The sequence below is a fragment of the Gallinula chloropus genome (assembly GCF_964237585.1).
Source record: "Gallinula chloropus genome assembly, chromosome: 1".
In the NCBI taxonomy this organism is placed as follows: Eukaryota; Metazoa; Chordata; class Aves; order Gruiformes; family Rallidae; genus Gallinula; species Gallinula chloropus.
This window is the reverse complement of record NC_140085.1, coordinates 146520952-146546075: the sequence shown is the minus strand read 5'-3', so window position 1 is coordinate 146546075 and position 25124 is coordinate 146520952. Positions and strand designations below refer to the sequence as shown.

The 25124-nt window shown below is 42.9% G+C and overlaps 1 protein-coding gene across 1 annotated transcript in view; it reads left to right on the top strand.

Annotated features, from left to right (window-relative positions):
• The window catches only part of FHL2 (four and a half LIM domains 2), a 29167-nt gene that overhangs the window by 931 nt on the left and 3112 nt on the right, over nucleotides 1–25124 (top strand). Inside the window, exons 2-4 of the mRNA XM_084279584.1 lie at nucleotides 11077–11256; nucleotides 19619–19793; nucleotides 24208–24377. Of these exons, the coding sequence (XP_084135710.1) occupies nucleotides 11101–11256; nucleotides 19619–19793; nucleotides 24208–24377 (501 nt within the window). The 5' untranslated portion in view covers nucleotides 11077–11100. The remainder of the gene's footprint in view (nucleotides 1–11076; nucleotides 11257–19618; nucleotides 19794–24207; nucleotides 24378–25124) is intronic.

Here is a 25124-nt window from a genome sequence, read left to right as displayed (position 1 = left end):
TATTTCGTTCCCCAGATACCTGCATATTTCAGCTTGGCCATGTACAGAGACACGCTCAGTCACAAGGAGGCAAACCTTACAAAATCTATATGCCAGCAGCAGTCAGCCTGTCATTGTTACTCCCCTGACTCCTGTCTAGAGGTGTATTAACTAAGAGTGCTGATTTCTGATTGACACAGGGATTACCTCAGTCAGCAGCCGTAACATTTATTGTTTGCTATACATATTTGTACGCTATCTTAAATAGGATTTGTCCTAGAAGGGACTAACAGAGGGGGGGGGGGGGGGGGTCATTAGATACTCACATGCATCCAAATGTGAAGGAATGCTATAAACTAAGGTTGGCATTCAGTTTCTGTTATGAACCTTATTTTTATCATTTTATACATTTATGGGACTCCCTGCCTTCTGGCTAAAGTCTTGTGTGCCTTTTATCAGCCAGATGGTAAACTTTAAATATTATTGCTTCAGGCATTTGGATTTGGAAGGCAGAAAATTAATACTTTTATTTTTTAGTTTTATAAAGATTTCTGTTTGTTTTCTGCCCCTGTACGGGGAAATGGGAAAGGATGCACAATGCACTCTAAAGGCTGCTTTGTCAATAGAGCCTCTGAATATTCTCAACCACTTTTGGAGAAATTTTTTTTTAAAAGGATATGAGGTGCTATATTTATTGAAAACTCAGTTCCCAACACTGCTATAGTGGCATTTCTATCCAAAATCTGATTAGAACACCAATAAAACTATCTCTTACCCTAACCATAACATAGACAATGATCTTTGGCTTCCGAGCCAACATGTGGTTGAGGTATGTGGAGCAGCTGAAAGGACACAAGCCACTATTGCTGGGAAATATTCCTGAAAGTTACCTGGGGTTCCCACCTGACATTTCTGTCTGACTAACAAGCCTGGGGCTGGTGAGTGGATCAGTTCTTGAGGTCTTTTGAGAAAGCTTAGAAGATCCCAAGATGGCAGAAGGGATAGAAGACACCGAATGTGGTCCTATGAGACTCAGCAGTGCCACACATGCAAGCACCAAGCAGTCACCTCCAGCTGGTCGGGTTTCATAGCAAAGTAGTATCAATTTTTGTGAGATCACTGTTACCGCATCGCAGCGGCTGTACTGTGTCAGGCACATGCAAAGCTCCTGCCATGAAGAGCGTGTAACGGTGATCCCCAGCTGAAGCACTCAGGTACAGATAGGGTCCTGTTTCCTACCTACACTTATCCTGCCTAGGGAAGCCCTTTCCCTGAAATCACATCTTTCCTGTCCACACAGACATCAGCACTCCCAGCTGGCACATTTTTGCATTATAAAAAAGTCAGACAAGTCCTTTGAGCACATACAACACAGTCCTCCAAGAATCCCATTGTGATAAGGAGCCAAACCCCCCCAAAAAAAGTTGGTGACAAAGTAGAAATCCTGCAATTGTTAAGGCTGTTGAGAGTTTCTGCTGCACTGCAAATCCAAGCTTTCATTCCAAAAGAAAGAGATGAGGAGGGCTGTAAAGAACTATATTCACATGAATGACTCTTGGCTCAGTTCTCCAGCATATTGAGCCCTGAGCCTGGGAGACAACAGCTACCTGCTGTTGTGCTTGCCTCCTTGCCTTGCCTCACCGGAGTTAGGACATTCAGAATTAAGTGAGGGTAGATATATGGCTTCATCTCCATGAAAATCAGGATAAAAAGTGAAGTAATGCCTGTTGCTGCTGGCTAGCATGCTGCCACTCTTGGCAAGGTCCCCACAGACTAGTTACAAGCAGGTCTGAGGCTCATTCTTGTTTCTTTGATGGATAAATCAGTCCTGAGCATCTTCAGAGAAACTCTGGATGGTGTAGTGTTGTAGGCGGTCACCTTCCCTCACTTGGGTACTGCTTCAGAGATTGGGGATCTCATAATTTGCATTTTTAGACTGATTAATTCTAATGGTGTAATTTTAATGTTTCATTTACATATTCACAGTTATTTGTGATGCAGATTTACCCCAAGTGAGGGTATGAAATGGCAGGATAATGACAGGTTTCATGGAAATAAATCTTGGATACATTGACAGCCACTGAAGCATTAACATTTCAACAATACTAATTAGCCATATATATATAGAGAGAGTTTGATTAAAAACCACTAGAGGCTTCTTTTAAGGCTGAACACCATAACACTCACACCAGGTGAAGAAGTCACAGCCTTCATTTTCGTCCTTTTCACATACACTTCTATATTAAATTGAGTTATATTAACTGGGATGCTAAATGGCTACTGCACATACAGCAACACGTTGTAAGCTGAATGTAGGTGAACGTAACACTGATATAAGAATATCAATCTTTCCCTTTCCCAGCAAATTTTCAAATCTAACATTCCAAATCTATCAAGCAGAGCAGAGAAAGCCCTAAGGCTGCACTTTCAGTGGAGGGAGGTAGGTCTAGACCCTTGGCAAGCATAGGCACAAGGGCTCAAAACCCACCACTCTATTTCATCCTGCATAATCCCAAACCCCAGCAAATGAATTGGACCCAACTGGTTTCACCCTGGTGTAATCTATCTATTTTGTTAAGATGTTTCCAGCCGAATGGGCTGCCCAGAGAGGTGGTGGATGCCCCATCCCTGGAGTTGTTCAAGGCCAGGCTGGATGGGGCCCTGGGCAACCTTGTCTAGATCCAGGCCTGGAGGTTGATGTCCCTGCCTGTGGCAGGGGGATGGAACTCTATGATCCTTGGGGTGCCTTCCAACCCAGACCGTTCTGTGATTCTATGATTCTATGAAGGTCCACCTCTATGGTTGGTTTAGCCTCCTTTGCCACATTTTGGAAAGCCAACGGCACAGCAGCTGAGCAGAGAGGTATGGATGCCTCACAGCCCCGAGGCATTCACTGCTACAGTAGTTTTATACAGCAGCTGAAAGATGTCCATTAACCAATCCTCCCAATCGCCATGCATGCCAATTATCTTAGACAGAAAGGGGCTTTGTGGTCTTGCTTCTGCAGAACCAGACAGAGAGATCCAGTGCTGTTCTGCTAGAGGTCAGGAAAAATAACAAAGCACTTTTACTTCATAGGGTCCTCCCAATTTTACTTCTAGCCTTTCTAGAAAGATGGATACATAGAATATTTGGGACACTGTTCTGGTTTTGTGGCCTCTATAGTAAGTAGTACGCAGGATTTCAAAAATACAGGAGAAGTCAGAAATGTCACTGCGTGGTTACACATGGCATTTTCTGGATATCTTTATCTTGGGATCTAATTTCTCTGGGGTTCACAATGTTCCTGTCAGAGAAAGCAATCCTTTTCTGGAAAAACAAACCTCCATTGGAGTTTAATGTCTGCAGTCATTTAGCCTATACATTATTTCTGTAGGGCAGGGCCAGACATAACAATCAGCTTTATTAATCTTATTTATTTCTCCTCCTATTTTCGGTTTTCTGCTTAAATGTTCTGATTAGATATATGAATTTCTATGCTTTAATCACTTCTCTTTGAGTAAGGCTTTGCTTATTCTGGAAGAGAAAAGAGGAAAACAGCAGTTCCAAAGGGCTTTAAAATAGAAAATAAGAACAAGCCTTTCCGCTTGAACTGTGCTCTTCCTTGCTATGGTAGATTTAAGAGTCATGCTCCATGTTATTTCAATAGGCTCCTTTTGTAATTGAAATGCATGCAGGAATGTTGGTAAGACCATACATCCTCCAGTCATTCCAATATCGACCTCAGATAATCATAGTGTAAATTGTGGGGGGTACACTTTCAAAGTGTCAGTGTTCAGCTCTTCTGTGGCCTCTGTAGTTACTACCACTGGTGCTTACTCTACCACTGGTGCTTGCTCTGCCACTCTAAACCTTACCGACTGCCAAATGCAACAAACCACACAGAAACCACAACTGGAGTCTTCCCTCCCCACTACTATAACTGATATTACTTTAGCCAGACCCATGAGGAACGTTACCACACAAGAAACATTTTCTTTTCTTTTTTATTATTAGTATTATGCTAAGGGAAATAAGCTAAAATAGCAGACTTTTCAATTCATGATAGGCTGACTGTGCAACCCAGACAGGAACCGGGTATCCTTTGGCTATGAGCACATCTGAATGCAGCCCATCTGCTCAGAAAATTACTCTAAAGTACTTAAAAAGTGACATCAAAACGTTATGCCATAAGCAAAGTAAGTCAGATGTTGTGACTTGAAAAAACAAACTGTGATTCTGGAGAATGTTTTAAGGTAACTCTAAAAAGTCAATTAAAACTAAATTTTTTTTTTAAATAGCATGTATATAGAAAGGTCTGGGTGGGATATTAGAAAGAGGTTTCTTTACTTGCGTTTGATTTTTGTTGGGTTTTATTATTACTATTATAATCAAATATCAAGCCAAGTATTCCTGGCTTTTGTTAGGGAACTTCTATGAGATCTATGAATATCTACTGTTGAGCTTAAAGCCTTCAGAAGCAGCAGTGAACACCTCCGTAATGAGATACTTCTAATATCCTAATCTTGATGTGGGCATCGGCAAAACCATCTGGGCTTGTTAACAAGGCTGTTCTGAGAGAGCAATGACATACTATAAGGCCTTGATTTCTTGAAGATGGGGTGCCAGATTATTTTGATGGGCTTACTACAGGATTGTTCTTCCACAGCAGCAGCAAGAGAAAAGCTTCTACTTTCTTCCTCTCTTAAAAAACTAAAAATTAAAGTGTGTTACGTACATCTTGTCCTGTTTACAAGCTTAGCATAAACCCCAGATCATGGGATAACAGCAACCTGTTTCCTACAGTAATTATGACTCACGTTTTTAAGGACCCACTCCAAGGTGATGGAAAGAGCAACAGTCACATTAATAAGCTTCATTGGCTCAATAACCTTGCAAAAAAAATTTCCTTTTCTTCTTTTCCATCAAGAAATGCACCCTAATGCAGCACTAACCCAGTGACCGCTGGCAAGGACATTGGGCCGGTGGAAAGAGAAGAGAGGTGGGCTGGAATTCCTGCAGGATGAGCTGTCCATCACTTGCCTCTCAGCACCTTTATAGCTTTTGCATCAGCCAAGCCTTAGTGTAAGGAAACAAATGTCCCTCTGTGGATTGTGGAGGGAGATTTGGCTGTTTTGCATCATCTGGCTTGGCCCCACCATGGCCTGGAGCCCACTGCTAGAGGGTTAAGAATCCAAGCAGCACTTGCCCTATGGCTGGCTAGACCTCCAAGCACTCAGGTTCCCCTTGCTGTCCCTCTGCTCTGCCATCACAGTATCTGCAGGCACTCATCCAATGAAAAAAACATGAGCTATACCTGCCCAGAGAAAGAAAGAAAGAGGGGTAATGCCTCTAAACGTGTTTGAGTAAATCTAAACACACAGGGCATATGCTTTTTGTGTTTGTGGTGCCCATCTGCTCCAACTGAATTCTGAAGTTCAAGTGGGCTCTGTATGTTCCTCTTTTTTTTCTTCTTGTGAGGGCTACTGGCAAACGGTCATTTCTTCTTTTCTTAAAGTAAATTAAAAAGAAATAGAATTAGCTTTACCCCCTCTGCATGTGTTATGGCCTGGTTTGGAAACATAATTAGCTCTTAGAAGGGTGGCTTGCAGTTGCTGCAAGAAGATGATAGATAACAAATGTGGCAATAGCTGCTAAGTTACAGGAAAATAATCACCTCTTGCCAGAAAGACCAGCATAGTTTGAACTACTAGTTCATAGTTGCAAAGGATATCATAAATCTTTGCATTTTAGACTTTGGAACATTAACATGAATTGTTTCCAAATGCTCTAGTCCTGCATGGCTTGTGTCACTGGAGTTGCCAGACACAAATCTTCCTTTCTCAGGGGAAGGAAAATAAACAGATAGAAAATTCTTCTTGTGCACAGTTCTTCTGGAAAACCGTCAGGTGGGAAAAATGTGTGTACATCTTGGAGGGAGATGAGTGTCTCTGAAGACCATTTATTTCCTGCACAGGTTGCTAACAGAACATCCTGCTCCAGGGGTGCAGGCAAAGCTCCAGCCCTATTGACCTCAGTGAGGCCAATTTCAAGTCCCCATTTGGCATCTACAGGGATTTAGTACTGTGTCTCCAGAGACCATTGCAGCAAGAGATCAGAGCTTCACCTCACTGAATAAACTAAACAATTTCTACATCTTTTTGACGGTTTTTCCTTGGCTTCTTTCTCTCTCTTGTGCATGTGCATCTGCATCTCTCAGCATTCAACAACCCCTAGGAAGGACTGAAATAAACACATCTCTTATTTCTGAACCTGATGCACAGAACATCTCTTATTAAGCTTGCAGACACAGTTGAAAAAGCAGGGTAGCTAGGGTAGCTGGTCCCCTTTTTCAGTGGTCAGTGGTATCATGGGATGGGAGAACACTGAATGATACCTTAATGACATTATTAGCCCTAATTTTTACAAGGTAGTACAATAACAGTTGCCAACAGTAAAATGAGACTGTTTGAGGAAACAGGGGGGAGAAGAGGAAACAAACATAGTTTTTAAGTCAGCCTACTAAGTTTTTCATCATTTTAATGCCAATTATTACTTCTTTGAAGACACAATGTGGGTAGTGCTAACATTTAGCATAAGCTGTAACTTCTCTTCTGGGCATGCATTGGAAAGCTCCTTTCCTTTTGGAGATGTACTTGTTACTTGTCTAATGATGTAGGAGGGAAACTGCATGGCAGAAAAATATCAATTTCTCTTTCATGATAACATTGAGAGTAATCTGAAAGTGCATAAATATAAAATGACTACTGCAATAAAAATCCAAAGACATTGTTGTACCACAAAGAGGTGTGGTAACGCTGAGCTTCTAGCCCACAAAGCTAGAAGCTCAGCGTATCAAACAAGTATCAAACACAAGAGGAAGAAATAAATAAATAGATCAATGGCAAGGAGGTTGGATTGCAATTTGTGTCCATCCAGAAATATGAAAGTCTTTTGGGTTCTTTTCTTAAAGCCCAAAGCAGTGAATGAAGCCTGAACTAAGCTAAACATGATGGGTTTTTTATGACAGGAGCCAATGGACTGGCGATATAAAGGACCATGTGCCACAAAGTGGCAGGAAAAAACATTGTTCAGTATGATTTTGCATTTCTTTTTTGTAAGACAACAGTGAAATAATCTATTTGACATTCCTGCTAATTTTTCAGTAGATAGGCCCTATCATTAATTGACATTTAATCCTCTCCAAAGAAGAGAATAAAAACCTTACAAATATGCTCAAAATATCACCCAAGGCCCAGATCTAAACAACCTGGAATTTGGGAGGCAGGCTGATTGGTGAGGTTAATGTCCCGGAGGGACAGGTGCCATCCAGAGGGACCTGGACAGGCTGGAGAAGTGGGCCCACATGAACTTCATGAAGTTCAACAAAACCAAGTGCAGGGTCCTGCACCTGGGTCAGGACAACCCCCGTTATCCATGCAGGTTAGGAGATGATGTACTTGAAAGCAGCCCTGAGGAAAAGGACTTGGGAGTACCCGTGGATGAGAAGCTGGACATGAGCCACCAATGTGCAGCCCAGAAGGCCAATCATATCCTGGGCTGCACCAAAAGAAGTGTGGCCAGCTGATTGAGAGAGGTGATTCTGCCCCTCTACTCTGCTCTGGTGAGACCTCACCTGGAATACTGTGTCCACCTTTGGATCCCTCAACACAAGGACATGGACCTGTTGGAACACATCCAGAGGAGGGCCACAAAAATGATCAAAGGGGTGGAGCACCTCTCCAGTGAAGACAGTGAAGACAGGCTGAGTTTGGTTTGTTCAGCTTGGAGCAGAGAAGGCTCCGGGAAGACCTTATGGTAGCCTCCCAACACCTGAAAGCTGCCTGTAATAAAGCAGGGGAAGAATTGTTCATGAGGGCATGTAGCAATAGGACGAGGGGAGATTTGGGATGGATATTAGGAAAAATTTCTTCAATATGATGGTGGTAGATCCCTGGCCCAGGTTGCCCTGAGAGGTGGTGGAGGCCCTACCCCGAAGACATTCAAGGTCAGGCTTGATGGGGCTCTGAGTGACCTGATCTAGTGAAGATGTCCCTGCTTACTGCAGGGGTGTTGGACTAGAGGATCTTTAAAGGTCCATTCCAACCATACACATTCTATAATTTTATGAACCTGAATTTCTAACCTTAAAAGATACTGGATCTGAAATCCTGTATAATATTCATGCAACTAAAACAAAAATGCAGATCTTAGAAAGTTTCCTTTTGATTTCCCAGATCTCTGGAGTTGAGCCTTAAACCCTTCAGTGTCTTCATAGGGCGAAGTTCACCCTGAAATCTGTTTGGGATGTAGAAATCAGACCTGCCTTTCCCTGCTTGTGGCGAGCTGGGGGACAATCCACTGTAACAATATTAGACCACATTTAACAAAACTAGATCCCTTTCAGGATAGGGAGGCAAGTGTCCAGGTATTTTCTAAAATAATGGCAGTGACTTTTAAATAATTAATAAATAAAATATTAAATAATAAAATACATTATTAAATAAATTATTAACTAAATTATTAAATAAATCTGCCTCTGCTCCTTTGAAAAGCACCCAGAAAATAATCGCAGAATTCAAGAAGAAGCCTCCTGTAACCAAGAGACTGGAGGACCCCCTCCTGAGGGAATAGCCCTTCTTCTGTTCACAACCACCTATATATTTTGCATTTAGCAGCTGTGGATAAAGGAAATAAATGGCATAAACCTGTAAGGAATCACAGTCATGTATTTACACACTCTGTGCATACTCCAGTACCTAAAGGGGCACTACAGGGAAGCTGGAGAGGGGCTGTTTAACAGGGTCTGTAGTGACAGGACAAAGGGTAATGGGTTTAAGCTAAAGAAGTGGAGATTTAGATCAGATATCAGGAAGAAATTCTTCCCTGTGAGGGCGGTGAGGCCCTGGCACAGGCTGCCCAGAGAAGCTGTGGCTGCCCCCTCCCTGGCAGTGTTCAAGGCCAGGCTGGATGGGGCTTTGGGCACCCTGAGCTAGTGGAGGGTGTCCCTGCCTATGGTGGGGGCGGGGGGGGTGGAACTAGGTGAGCTTTGAGGTCCCTTCTAACCCAAACCCATCTGTGGTTCTGTGATTCTACTTTGCTTTTACACATCGTGACTGCAGAGAATTTTTTTCACTCTTCAGTATCACACATCTACTTCTAATTCAGGGCTAGAAAGAACTAATTCTGAAGAAAAGGTGAAAAATGCAAGTTCATAAATGATTCTTGCTCACACTGAAGTGTTAAAAACTTAGTAATAATGTTATTTAACCGTGCAACCAAATCCTAGCACTTGGGGGGAAAATATCTAAAAAAGTCTGTTAAAAAGTACAGATTTCTGCACTATATACAGACTATTTGGACAAAGCTAGTTCTCCTTTGGGATAGGAAAATTAGTTAGTTCATCCCTACATCATCTGTTGGGTCTAATCAGCTAGACTGTTACTCCTTTTGGGTTGATCATGGCACAGGTGACCAGCTGTCAGGTTTTTTCTCCTAAGCACATTGGTGGGCTTGGTAGTTTCTATGTCATTCTTTAGCAGTTTCTTGGACTTCAGAAGGCTTCCCAGCAGCTGAGCCACCATTTACCCCTTCACCTGTGCTAATCACTGCACAACTCAGTGACTGACAGAGCATTAAAAACAAAACACATTTTAAAAGAGCTTTCTGGTTATCAAACTGAACTTTGCCTGTGCAGACTACCCTAAAATGTTAATTGAACCCCAGCTACAGGGAATACAAAATAATGATAAAAGCTGAAATCCTGGAGAAGCCAGGATTTCAGAATGCCCTAAGGGTGGCTCCCACAGCCAGAAGGAGAGGACAAACTCCAGAATGGAGCAACCTGTGCCAAGAACACTAAGCAAGTAACAATTTTTTTGTTTAAAACTGGGAGCTGGAGTTGGCAAAAGGACTGCAGCTGCTGTAAATGTCACTTATGTGAAAGATAGAGTTAGCCACTTAAGTCATTAGTACCTTAAAGCATTTAAAACTTTATAGATCAAATGTGGCTTAAGCAGGAGATCAGGCCTGGCAGCCTGTGTAGAATGTGCTTTCTGCCTGGGAAATTCCCCTTCCTAAGCAGGCAGCTATGCCCTGCTCCAGCTGTAACCTCCAAACAGGTTTCAGGTGCAACACAAACTGCCAGCCTCAGGTTAAGAAAGCAGCTGAGGGCTCCAATGAAACCCAAAGTAAATTGTCCCAGGCAATAATGACCATTCACACAAGTAATCAAAGGCATTTGTATCATCACTGCTTGGGTGTGCATCCAGAAAATGCTGGAGACATTGCAAGATGTGAGGAGCAAACAGCAGTTGTCCCTAATTCAGACAAGCTGATACGTCGTTTACAGTTTCTTTACTGCTTTTTCCTTTCTATAATCATTGTTTGAACCAGGGCAGCTAGATCTCATTTGTGTTCCAGTATGTTACAGCTGTTGGATAGCCCATTCAGCTGCCTCAGGGAAGAATCAGATCTTCAGTCACCAACCCCACATACATCTCCTTTTGCTAACAGAGCCCACAGTCCTGTGCACCAGCAGAGCTGGAGTGTTCGTGCCTCACTGCATGGCAATGATGGGCATACATTTGTCTCACCAAGAATGTTGAGAAGGAAAAAGAAGCATCTAACAGTGGTGTCCAGTAGCCTGTGCATGACTAAAGTGCCCACAATGCAAACCTTCACCTTGCCTTATGGAGGAGATGTTCTTCCTTCTGCAGATTAGCTGTCTCATCCTCTTAATGAACCTGGCTCCCTCTGTACCCTACAGAGACAACTTCGTGCTTTGGACCTTTTGGTCAAACTTACTTTACATTTCTTAAGCACCCCATGTGAATGCTTTACACTCAGGGTTTACTCATGTTCCTCTCTCTGGTCTCTAACACTATCTCTGGTCAAAGACAGATCAGCAGATGGCTAAAATACATAGGCTGCTGTCTTTATCCAGCACTGCAAAAGTTTATAGTCCATTTTTTCCCCATAGTATTGATTTATCTGTCTGAAAGTTGAATTTAAATTGAAGTACAATGTGATAATCTGGAATTGAAAATACCTGCTTCTTGAGGGGTTTGGTCAGGTGCAGCTCAGCCTGACAAGTGCCTGTTTCTGTCTTTGTGGCAGGATAGCTGGACTCCAGACACCAACATGACTGAACGCTTCGACTGCAACCACTGCCAAGAGTCCCTGTTTGGTAAGAAGTACATCCTGAGGGAGGACAGCCCCTACTGTGTAAAGTGCTATGAAAACCTCTATTCCAACACCTGTGAGGAATGCAAGAAACCTATTGGTGCTGACTGCAAGGTAGGCCAGATTTGTGCCTTGTTACTCAAGTCTTGAGAGTATCCCAGATACATAGCTCTAAGACACGGTGCTATCACCTGGAAGCATCCATGAGTCTAGCTTAAGGGCTACCTAGGGACTTCTTTTGGTGGGACAACATGTTTTCTGGACCCTTGTAACTGCTTTTTTACCACTTCCCTTGGCAAACCTTTCTTTACCAAGCCTGTTAATAGAACTGAGAGAGCAGCCCTCACTTCCTGTAACGCATAGGATGATCTGATGTTAGAAAGTATCTCTAATTCATTAGGAGAGCTCCACTGTCCTGGGGGCCAGCTGGGACCTGGGAAGATGGCAGAAGCTGGTTTTGCCCACCTTTGGGTCAGAGGGAGGTAAGCCACTTTGCAGTGCTTTGCAGTGCCCACAATTCAGTTGTCATCAAGAGACAAGACACACTCCAGACATGTTGCCAACTCGTGGGCCACAGAAATCTGGCTAACGCTGACACAGGTAGTAAGTCAGTTAGAATGCAGGGAGAATAATTACCTTTCAAATACAGGATGATGGTAGTGCAGTCTAACTACAGATTGCAAAGGGGACAGCAGAGGCCTTGCTTATTTGACCTATGCCCAGCTGCACCACATGGAAACACCTACCTGACACTAATAAGGTGTGGCCACCTGCATTTCTTTTCAATTAACCAATACAACCAGAGTCCATGCCACTTTTCCTCTGACTGACTGAAGACATGGTATCTGAGCCATCCAGTGAAGTGTCTGTTGGACCGTGACAGACGCTCTTCATCCAGTGTACATCCTCCTTGCACAAAACTGACCTGTTCGAAGTTGGTGGAGCATTTTATTGATGGAGTGTGTTTGCACTGGAATAGCAATTTGCATTGCATGGCCAAGGGATTCTTGACAGGTATGAGGAAGCCTGGGCTTTGATTTCCTACCTTGCTGATCCATACCACTGGAAGCACCAATTAGTCCCGGTTGCTGATACCACCACTCTATCACTAGTTCAGAGGTATAAAAATACATGCTTACTCAGACTGGGAAAAATAAATGCCTTCTATCTTCCAAATGGATCTACCCCACCCTTTTGGCAAATCAGTAGGAAAGCCCTTTTCAGAAGCCTTAAAGAGGTGAGAATGTTTCACCATCATGACAGGGAACTGGCAATAATCTGTAAGAGGGTATAAAACTGCCAGCTTTCCTACAGCTCATAAATATTCAGATTAGAGAAGAGATACAGCTGGCCTGACCTGAAAAAGCAAAATATTTCTGCCCCATTCCAGAATGTGCTTTTGTTTTAAGGTCTTTTTCTAATCCCCTGAGAAGATATTTCCATGTGTTGATATTCAAGAATTTAAAAACTTGGACCAGCTTCAACAAATCTCGGACAAAGTATTCAGGAATTAATCAGGCTGAACTTTTCAACCCAGATTTATGGATTTAGGGAGTGTGGGTGTTATCCAATATACTGCTCTTCTGTACTTTTAAACAAGACACACTCTTAATAGCAGACAGAAGAAAAAATAGCCCCTAATTGTCTGCAATTCCAGAGTATTTTATATATATGCAAAGAACCAAAGCTACATGTGGAAAACACAGCTTAAAGATTTCTTGAAGAGCTAAGAAGTGTACCAGAAACAAATGTGTCCCTCTGTGTTTCCGTGACTGCTGTTTGTGCCTGTCCATGCTTTATGCTGCAGCTTTTGAACCTGCTGACCGATTTTAACTGAATTCTGACAGATAGGTAGAAGTTACCTCTATACTGACTCATGGATCGTGACCACGCTGGGTATGCCAGCTGCAGGTTCCAGATGTAGCACGATGTTAAGAATCAAGACCATGCCACCTAAGAGTCCATGGGCTGTGATACAGAAACCTTCTTTGAAGTTGCAAGAGGGGAGGTTTAGGTTGGATATTAGGAAGATATTCTTTACTAAGAGGGTGGTTGGGCACTGGAAGAGGCTCCCCAGGCTCACTGCACTGAGCTTGACTGCATCAAGCAGCATCCGGAGGATGCACCAATCCCATGTTCTGACTTGGCTGGCCCTGTGTGGAGCCAGGAGTTGGGCTCAATGATCCTTTATAGGTCCCTTCCAACTTTGGATATTTTTTGATTCCATTATTCTAAGTTGCAAACTGAATTTCCTACAAGTGGTTGCACAGAAAAAGAGATTGTAGTAATGCTCCCACTGAGAGAAAACTAGAGTAGCTTTTCAATGATGGTAGCAGATGCTAGAGAATGTATGTGAGAGAGCCCTTCTAAGGGCCTCAGCCACAAGGTAAGCTTTAAAAGAAGCTTGTGCACTGTATGACTGAGCATAACTCGGCCATGAAACACAAAGTCATGAAAGATCATGCTTCTGCTCCTCATTCAGCTGTATATCTATCTAAATACACAAGAAATCCACACTTACATACACAGACATCTATGTATTTTTAATATATATAAGTATCTTTTTACACATTGCATTTACATTTTCCCCTGAGCAAAGAAGATAAAATGTACTGCACTTGGGAATAAACCCAGTATTTTTAGTGCATGTACAAAACAGACTCCACATTTATTTGTATGTTCTGACATAGCCTTTAGACAGCTATAAAATTTGGAACTAAAACCTATGAGAGTGACAGTGTCATCAGAAAGGGTCTCATCCAGGCCTCTGCATCTGGCAGGGACTCACACCCTCAGGTGAACATTACAACCTGAAAAGCTCCATATTGCTCTCACCTCAGATCCCCCTTTTGATGTCCCTTCTTGGACACTGCTGTTTCTCTATGCTGAGAAGAGCTGAACTGAGAACCTAGCTGCAGCTGAGATGCTCTTCATTTCCTTCCTACCAGCACTGCCAGTGAAAATCAACCCTCCTATAGCAGAAAGGGTTACATCAAAGTAAAATAGGCGTTGGCAAGAAGACAGCCAGCTCTCTGTCTCTGACACTGCCGCAGTGTATCAGCCCCAATGCATAGATCATCTCAACTGAGTTGAACTTAAGCCTGCTCAGACACTGCTCATCCTCTAACTCTTGCAGCACTGGGCTCTGAGAGGGTCAAACTGGTGCCAGATTGTCACCTTGTGTTTTAGCTATGGCACAGAGATCCCATAAGACCACTGTCCTGAAGACAAGCTTTCTTTTAATTCAAATCAGGGGAGAATTTGCTTCACTGTTCTTCAATCTTCCTATGGTAATTTATGGATAACTCCAAATGTAACTGAGTAATAACTAATTTGTTCCTTATTTTAAATGTTTTAATGCTGGGTTGGTTTGGAGTTTTTTCATTATAAAAAAAAACCCGGGATGACAATATGTGTCTGAATGACACCACGGGACTTAGACCATCTCATCAACTGCAAACAATTCTATTTGATGCTTATGAAACTTCCACAGACAGCTTAAAAGTTTCATACACTGAGTGGTAGGAGGCACTGGCATATAGTAGAAAAACATGATACCATGTCTCTCACAGCTATTACACGTTATCCATATGCCAACAGGTTCCAATAGAACTTCATTCTTTCAGGGGAAAAGAAATTGGTATTTCATCGCCCACATCGCTGGCAAACAGTTACCACACCTACAGTTTCACACTTCTTTCTGGAAATCCATCCATCATTTTCACATTTGCTTAACTGCTGAAGCATGACTTTTGGTTGATTCAGGCTTTTTTTTCATAGTTTCCTTTCAGGCCCCATGGCACAGAAACCATCACAAATGCAGGAAATGCATGCAGCAATCCAGTATTTCATAGAGTCCACCAGCTGGACTTGGCACACAGGACGGGGTGAAAACACACTCTGCAAAATGTGAGAATTAAATTAAAAGTGGATCGTGAGATAAAGCTACTGTGTCAATACACAGACCAAAAATTAATCAAAAGGGTCAGTCTTGCACTCAAACTAAACAGACCAAAAAAAAAAAATAAAAATAAAAAGCCTTGAGTAATGTGAATCAGGAAAGGGAGAAAAAACAAACTTGGTTTCAACATTTTAATGCTTAAACCTTGTCCTGAGTTGCAACACTTGAGTGCATTACTGAACACTAGACGAAGCGTGGTGAAGTGGAATGGTGAAAGAGGCAGATACCTTCATCTCTTCTCATATCCCTAAGGTGCTGGGTTCAGCACCCTATCGCTTATTTTTACCTTTCCTAAACAAGCTGCTGGTAAGGAAGTACAAGTTTAACACACTTCTTTGGCTACAGGGCTAAAATCTGCACAGAATTTTGTTGTCATACCCTATTTCCTCTGCTCAACCTTCTGAAAAGAGCACTGGAGCAAGCCAAAGAGCCCACCCCAGTCTTCACTCACGAACAAACATATACAGTTACTCTTCTGGTAATAATAAACCCTCTAATCTCCCTCTTCCTCTTGGGTCCCCGTTGAAAGCCAGTCCAGGGGCAAAGGTGATGCAAAATGGCTTAAGTTTACTTAGACTTAAAAAGGCAGAGTAGAAGATGAGGCAGTTGCAAGGAATGAGGAGTCTATCCTTAATACACTTCCCTGGCGACTCAAGTCTTGGGGCTCTTCTAGTTTAAAAAAATGGCAGCAGTCTCTTCCTAGAGGGCCAATAAACCATCCTGGATCAAAACTACACAGAACTATGGAGGAGCTATTAAACGTGCTATTGGCAATGTTGAAAATAGTTATCCTGACAAAGTTCTCTTTGGGGATGACATCATGAAAATAAGTGAAAATGAAATTGTTTAAAAAACACTTAATGGCTTTTCAAAACCATAAGTTTCAAACCCATTTGTGTTTGGGGATGAGCATGGTTTTGGATAGAAGTAGGATCAGCCTTAAGTTTTCTTTTCAGCCAGTCATGTGAGCGCACACCAAGGAGCTCCTCTTGGCCCGTGCTCTGACATGTGTCTGAGAAACATCCACCACTCATTTGGTTGTCCCAAGGAACGCGGAGCTGAAGCTTTCAACTGAGGCCAATTCTCAGATCGGGCTGAGAAAATCAACCATTCAAACTTGAGTAGTTTCAGGTTTTGCTAATCTGGTTACTTTTTATCTTCAAAGGAAACCAGATAAGGGAAGGATTATTTTCCATGTCCAGAAGAAACGTAACTCAGTGAAGCGTTAAATATTTCTCCGTGGAAATTCTGCTGCAGGATTTCTGCGGCTCTGAAGAGACCGGCATTGCCCTCTTCCCCTTCTGTTTTCACTAGTAGCACATCTGGAACCAGTCGGGAGCTCTCTGCACTTCAGTTGCAACACACTTGTACAGGACAGACCATGGCCATGACCATTCACATGCGTTCATCTCTATACGCATAAACACTGCTCCACTTCTTCAATACCAGTGTATGGTAACTCTTCAGTCTCTTACCTGTGCTTGTGTGTGCTTTATCTCACAAAACCATGTGGCTGTCACTTTTCACAGGTAGACACACAGGCCAAGTGCAAAAGTAGTCACTCCCCAGATTTCTTTCAGGCAACATGGGAAGCTGCATTTAAAACTCCACTTAAAATATGTAGCACCAGGGACTCATTTCCCTCAGGCTGCATAAAGCCACTGAGAAGTCAAGCTCACCAATATTTTAAGGATGCACTGCAGTTCTGTGTCCACAGTAGCTATTTTATTAGTTCTTCCTGAAAATCTATATGATAAGCAGGAATTAGCTGTATATGACTTGTACATGCTGCTGGAAGAGATTTATTCGGGTTGCAATCAGCTAGCGTAACCTGGAGCTCAGGTGCCTAGAGTAAACCGAACGCTCTCTCAGCTGACCTGAGAACCAGCCCAACAGTCTGACAGGCTTGAAGGACGTTTTGCATATGCAACATCTTTAGAGTGGATATTAGAAAAAAATTTTTTACTGAAAGAGTTGTCGGGGCCTGGAACAGGCTGCCCAGGGGGGTGGTTGAGTCACCATCCCTGGATATGTTCAAAAAAAGAGTAGATGAGGTACTTAGGGATATGGTTTAGCATAGGATGGGAATGGTTGGACTCGATGATCTTCAAGAGTCTCTTCCAACCTTGTGATTCTTGTGATTCTTGTGACCTCCAGCATAGATTCATTCTAGATCAACACAGCCACTGCTTATGTACAAGCTAAAGGCTTTAGTGAGATACACGACACTCTGAGGTAGACCAAACCTGATTTCTGGTGACTTTATTACACCGACCTAGTAATAATCATGATGCAGAAGCATTGGTACACTGGAATTCCTCGCTTTGGATGGGACAGATTCAGAGAGAGAAAGCAAGACCTATTTCATTCACAGTATTCTGCTGTAGGCACATTGAAGCCAGATGCCTTAGACTCCCTCTACATTTGATGACAATATGTTGTAGCCATTCAAGGTAGCTAAAAAAGATTATTCAGGTCAGTCTGTATCTTGGGTACTTCAGGTAGCAGTTGCGCTTCATCGCTTTGCCATGATGAAATATCTGCCACTTTCACCTACCCAGCTACCGTCTATACAAGCTGTCATCAGAACTGACTCAAGGATCAAACCTTTCATCATTGACCCCTAATCCTTGTCTTCAGTACTCCTACTCTAGAAGGCATGTACCTTCTCCAGAGTAAAATTTTATTGATAAAGCACAGCAGAACAAAAGCAGGTCTCAGCGCATGAGTTCTGGAGATAAAAAATAACTTGCAAAATAATGCAAAAGAGAGGTGAAAGGCAGCAAGTGGGGAGGAAAAATGAATACATCCTGTTACAAGAGAAAGAAAACCAGATCTGTTGCCATTCTATTTTCTAGCAGGCAAATTTCACGTTTTGGAAAAAATCTATTGGCTGCATGTTGTATTTTTCCTTTGAAAATATTATTCCCCTTTGAGATCAGGCTTTAAGCTGTTCAACTCATTTAAGGAGAAAAAAATTCAAATGATTTCCAAAGAAGATATTTTTAAATTTTGCTATCAGAAAAGATTAAAATTTCACAGTCAGGAAATTTCTGTTGTTTCCAAAGGAATTAGCTGAAACGAATGCAAGCTGAATAAACAACGGTCTGAGAGCTGCGAAGTAGGAGTCGTAGCTATTCGATCCGCAGAGCCCAACCTCAGAGGTGAAAGACACTTTGAGTACCCTTTGTTACTCACAGTGAGTAGTGCAGACATCCTAGTGAAAAGTCTTTATTGCATGGCCAAAGCCTGACTGAAGTTACTGTATTTTAACAAGCTCCTACATATCAGTGAAACTATTTCCGTGGTTCCTATTAGCGACTTATGAGGAACAAGTCTCCAGCAGGCATAACGTGCTGCTGGTTTAGGTTAACCTAAATGCACAGTATCTTTCCTTAGCTCTAGGCCAAGACTGCACATTCGGGGTTACCTGTGGCTGCACTGGCACAGCGTGGTTCTGGCCAGATCACATTCAAGCACTTTGTGATGTTTCCATGCACACAATTAAAAAATCTGATATTCTACAACTCATTCATTTTTCCTTCAGTTGACCAAATGAATTCAGACCTCATTGTACCTGCAGCCAGTGATCCACAACACTTGGGCCAAGGGGTTAGTGTGGGCATCTAAGTATGTAAAATACTCCCTGCAGTGGCACTTTATTATTTAAAAAAAACCAAGCCTGGTTCTTCTAAAAATGGTGACCTAAAGGGATGAGTTTTGCCTTTTGAAATTTAAATTCAGGTGGCCTGACCATGTAACACTTGAACAGTGTCTTTGGACTTCAGACAAAATGGAGCTTAAGTCATTACAATAAAGGGTGTTTCCCCCCAAATATATAGGCTTTGGTTTGAGGTGGGAGCATGAGGGGGGGTAGTCCTGTCACAAAATAGGGAGCATAAAAATTCAGCATAAATATTAGCTCAAAGTCCACTGTGTACTAAATACAAGCATCTCACATTTCAGTCTGATCTACATGTGAAACACAGGTAAGCCAAAACACAAGAGTTGGTAAAAATTAGTTGTAGTGGGAAAAAAAAAAGGAACAGAGATCAGACCAATTCCACCTTTGGTGTAAACTTGTATAACTGAATAAATACAAGAAAGCAACTGGGAAAATAATTTCTTTCCAGGAGTGAAGAACTATTAAATAACCAATAGCTAGGACAAGTAGGGGAAGTATATTATACCTATGAGGTTAACAAGTTTTAATCTGACCCAAACCCCAGGCTTTAGCCTCAAAGGAAATCCATCAATGAAACTAGTTGTTTCTCTGCTGCATGCTAAAAAATGAAGGTTACCTTGAAGCGAAACAGGGTTGATAGTTGTCATGAGCTGCTCTTCGTTATCATAGAAATGTAAGTTCACCTTCATCAGAACACTGTGTTTCCTAGAGCTGTGCAAATCAGCCTCAGCTCCTGCCTGTGGCTCGGATTTGGATGTGTCTGCATTCCCTGACCTTCCAGTTGTGCAAATTACTCACTCTACTTACTCTGTGGTTTTGGATTTCTACAGGATCTGTCTTACAAGGACCGTCACTGGCATGAAACCTGCTTCCACTGCTTCCAGTGCAAGAATCCATTGGTGGACAAACCTTTTGCTGCAAAAGAGGAACATCTACTTTGTACCGATTGCTACTCCAACGAATACTCCTCCAAATGTAACGAGTGCAAGAAGACTATCATGCCAGGTTAGGATGCTCATTTGTTGTACTAAGAAAAGATTAGGCTAAATATCAAGCCCAAACTCAGCAACAACATTTATGACAAATGTTTTTCCTTGACTATCTCTGCTAAGTTATGGTGAACTTCATAAAATACAGTTGATGGTGCATTAGAAATTATTTTCATGGCCAGAACACATAATTTTCATGATGGAACATGACAGAACTGTTATTCACATGAAGTGGATTACTCTTGAAAACTAGTATTTATTCCATGTAGTGGTTTTGTTAATGGAATTTACAATTTTCTATAGTAGCATTCATTAAAAGATTTTTGATGGACAGGCAACTGAAATGATTACAGAATCACAAGTTTGGAAAAGACCTTCAAGATCATCAAGTCCAACCATTCCCACCCTATGCTAAACCATATCCCCAAGTACCTCATCGACCCTTTTTTTAAACACATCCAGGGATGGTGACTCAACCCCTCCCTGGGCAGCCTGTTCCAGGCCCCAACAACTCTTTCAGTGAAAAATTTTTTCCTAACATCTAATCTGACCCTGCCCTGGCACAGCTTTGTGCCATTTCCCCTTGTCCTGTCTCCTGTCACCTGGTTGAAGAGACCATCGCCCACCTCTCTACAACTTCCTGTCAGGCAGCTGTAGGCAGTGATACGATCTCCCCTCAGCCTCCTCTTCTCCAGACTAAACAGCCACAGCTCCCTCAGCTGCTCCTCGTAAGATTTGTCCTCCAGCCCCTTCACCAGCCTGGTTGCTCTTTTCTGGATTCGTTCACCTTCTTATGGTGAGGAGCCCAGAACTGGGCACAGCACTCGAGGTGTGGTCTCACCAATGCCAAGCACAGGGGGACAATCACCTCCCTAGACCTACTGGCCACACTGTTTTTGATACAAGCCAGGATGCCATTGGCCTTCCTGGCCATCTGGGCACACTGCTGGCTCATATTCATCCTGCAGTCAACTAACACCCCCAGGTTCTTCTCTGCCTGACAGCTCTCCAGCCAGTCTCCCCCAAGCCTGTAGCGCTGCATGGGGCTGTTATGTCCCATGTGCAGCACTCTACACTTGGCCATGTTAAACCTCATCCCATTGGTCTCAGCCCATCGGTCCAGTCTGTTCAGATCCTTCTGAAGAGCCTCCCTACCCTCAGGCAGATCAGCATGTCCTCGCAGCTTAGTGTCATCTGCAGACTTACTGAGGAAGCATTCAATCCCTTCGTCCAGGTCATTGTTGGACAGAACTGGACCCAGGACTGAGCCCTGGGGGATGCCACTCATGACCGGCCTCCAGCTGGATTTGGCTCCATTTACCACAATTTTCTGGGCCCGCTCATCCAGCCAGTTTTTAACCCAGCAGCGGATCTACCTGTCCAGGCCAGTGGCAGCTAGTTTCTCAATCAGAATGCTGTGAGAAACCCTGTCAAAGGTTTTGCTGAAGTCCAGGTATGCTACATCCACAGCCTTCCCCTCATCCACTAAGCAGGTCTCCTTGTCGTAGAAGGTTAGTTTGGCAGGACCTGCCTTTTGTAAACCCATGTTGACTAGGCCTGATCACTCTGTTGTTGTACATGTGCTGTATGATAGCACCCAAGATGACCCATTTCATGATCTTCTTTGGCACTGAGGTTAGACTGACAGGCCTGTACTTACTTGTCCCACCGACCCTTCTTGTAAACATCTGCCAGCCTCCAGTTAAGTGGAACTTTCCCAGTCAGCTAGGACTGCTGGTAGATGATTAAAAGGAGTTCAGCAAGCACGTCAGCCTGCTCCCTCAATACCCTCTGGTGGAACCAGCCCAGCCCCATAGACTTGTAAATGTCTAATTGGCCTACCAGTTCTCTAACCATTTTCCCCTGGATCATGGGAGCTTTGTGCTGCTCTCCCTTCCTGTCTTCCAGCTCGTGAGGTTGAATATCCAGGGGACATTTCACCCTACTGTTAAAGACTGAGGGAAAGAAGGAATTAAGTACCTCAGCCTTGTCCCCATCTTTTGTCACTAATGTTCCCCCTGCATCCAGTAAGGGCTGGAGATTCTGCTTGGCTCTCCTTTTGCTGTTGATGTATATGTAGAAAGATTTTTTTATTATCTTTCACAGAATTGGCCAGTCTGAGTTCTAGTTGGGCTTTAGCCCTTCTGATTTTCTCTCTACATGATCTTACTTCATCCCTGTAGTCCTCCCAAGACACCTGCCCCTTCTTCCAAAGCTCGTAGACTTCCCTTTTTTTCTGATGTCAACCCAGATCTCTCTGCTCAGCCAATGTGGTTTACTCCCTCTCTGGCTCCTTTTCTGGCACATGGGGACAGCCTCTTCTTGTGCTGCCAGAATTTCCTTGGATTAATTAGCAGTATGGATTCCTATTAATTCCTATGGATTGATTATTAGTAACAGAGGCTGAATTCAGCAACTCCCATAATCCCTTCTGATCTTATAACCTGAAACAGAAGAAAGCATTTTTTAATGAAGCTTTACAACCAACAACTGGTGTTTAGCTGTTAACTCAACATAGCTATGATGTCACCACATTCAGTGAGCAGTCCACCCAGTGTGTATTTTCTACTTAAACAACACACCATGTCAGCACATGGGCTACATCAGAGAACTACCATCACCAGCTTAAGTGTAATTCATTTTGAAAGAGCCAGCAAGTGGTTGGATACCCTTTATGGAGACCGTTAATGCTAAGCTTGCCCTTTGCTTAGCTCCACTAAATGCACAATTTGGATTTAATAAAGCATTATCATGACAAGCCCATTAAATACTATAGTAATTACTAGCTTGATCTTTCAGTCCTCCTGCAAACTAAACTCCCACTGACTTCAGCCTGGCAGCTAACAATCAGGGCTCTGGTGGCCCCATGTGTTGGTGACAGCATGATCCCAAAGAGAGAGCAGCTAAAAATGTGAAAATGAAATTCTAGGTTATTAAAAAAAAAAAAGTATCCACATCTCCTTGTTCCAGAATGCTATTCCTTCAAGTACGGATTCAGTTGCTCCTTGGTATGACACAGAGAGGTCATAATTCTTCAAAGGTGTCCATTGATAAACTGGATCAGAAGTATTCAAGCATGCAGGCAACCAGGCAGAAAGATAATGTACCGTTCACTCGCTACGCTCCTGCAAGTCAACCCCTTAAAAGAAAAAAATAAAGAAAGAGATCCTGAAGTATACCTCCAGGCAGAATTTAACAAAGGAGAAAAGGAAGAAAAATCACAGAATCACAGAATTGTAGGGGTTGGAAGGGACCTCAAGAGATCATTGGGTCCAACCAATGCAGGTTCCCATGGACATAAACACGCAATGGGTAAACAAAGAGACACTGCTACTTGAGAGGGGGGGAAAGGTAAAACTTTCACCTGCAGTAGTGGGGGTGGGAGAGTTGGCATCAGAGGAGTTAGTATGGATCTCCATGCACCCAGCTTGTCTTTCTGCCAGGCACTTCACAGACTCACAGAATTGTAGGGGCTGGAAGGGATCTCCAGAGATCACGTTTGTTGCCGCAGGCTTCAGGAGAACTGCAGGACTGTAGGAGCATCATTTGTTTGTTCTTCCTTCTGGCCAGTATCAAATATTGTGACTCAGAGTGGTACGTAGGAAACGATGCAGTGTGCAAAGAAACTCCTCCATATAATAAGGGCATCTCCAATTTCCCAGGAGGGCTCAGAGCCCACCAAGTGCCCATACAGTGGAACAAATCTGCAAAATACAACATCTGTACCCTAAAACTTCATTCTAGAGAAGTATGCTTCACTCCTAACCACCATACAGCTTTTCTGGTTTTCTGTAAAGGACTGTTTAAAGATTTTTATTCCTTTCACATAGCAACCACGGTTTAAATACAGCTGGAGAGAGAGAGAAAGCTTCTCTCACACTGGAATTTTCAAGAGACAGAAAAACATTTAGGGTGGGTGTTGCAGAGCTGGAAACCATTGCAAATTTACAGTGGACTTCAATTAGGGCAGGGACAAGGCCACAGAGCAGATAGGAAGCCAGACTTTTTCTCAGACAATGACTAAAATCTATTGGGAAAGGGAGCCAAGAAGTTCACTGGGAATTAACCAGGTAGCTTGCATCTGTCTAAAAAAGAAGCAAAAGGGACTTTGAATGAAGGAAGTCAGTGGCCTCACCTTCACTCCACACTAGAAGCAGCTTTTATTGGTGTCTCCTCAATTCCCCAGAGTCTTCCTGTTTGTTAGAACTCATTATTAATACCACAAAAAGGAGGTGTTTTTTTGTTATGGAACAACCACTCCAAAAACTGAATGGTACCCAATACCATGAGAAGCTGATGAGAAAATGAAAGGGCCCTTGTCTCAGATGCACAGCTTCTTGACTGGCAGCCAGCTGCCAGGCAATCAAGAGCTATGAATGGCATCAGTCTCAAGCTGAAGGAGTTCAGTTGCTGCTCTGGTCTCATTGCAGGTACTCGGAAGATGGAATACAAGGGCAACAGCTGGCACGAGACCTGTTTTATCTGCTACCGCTGCCAGCAGCCTATTGGGACAAAGAGTTTCATCCCTAAGGACAATCAAAACTTCTGTGTGCCCTGCTATGAAAAGCAGTTCGCCATGCAGTGCGTCCAGTGCAAGAAGGTAATGCTCTTATTTCACTTACCTAAAACTTAAGGGACTGAAGTCCCCCCTGTTTTACATTCACATAGATAGAATATCTTATTTTTCTATGGGTGTTAACAGATTTGGAAACAACTGATTTTAAAAAAATGACATCAATTTAGCTCTCATCCTGCACCAGGCACAGCATTTACTACATTGAGAACCCTCTTCCTCAAAGTTAAGGATTCCTTTGTGTTGAGAGCATCCAGAGAACACACTTAAAATATAATATAAAATACCACAATTAAAACCCTGCAGTGGAATAGAATCACAGAACCACAGACAGGCTTGGGCTGGAAGGGATCCCAAAGCCTACCTAGTTCCACCCCCTGCCATGGGCAGGGACACCCTCCACTAGCCCAGGTTGCCCAAAGCCCCATCCAACCTGGCCTTGAACACTGCCAGGGAGGGGGTAGACATAGCTTCTCTGAGCAGCCTGTGCCAGGGCCTCACCGCCCTCATAGTGAAATAATCTCATTCCAAAATATAACTCATCATCTATCATAAACCTGAACATTCCCACTGGAAGATGAGCTAACACTGATGGTTTATTTAAAAATGCTAAGGAAGTTCTTGCCAGAGAAATAAGCTTTACACAGATCAAATGCTGTTCCTGAAATGAACACCAGTAAACTCAGTATGCTCAGGAGTATGACTTCCCAGGCTAAGGACCTCTTATTTGTGAATTTCCTAAATTCTATACACAGACACTGATAAGAATTTTAA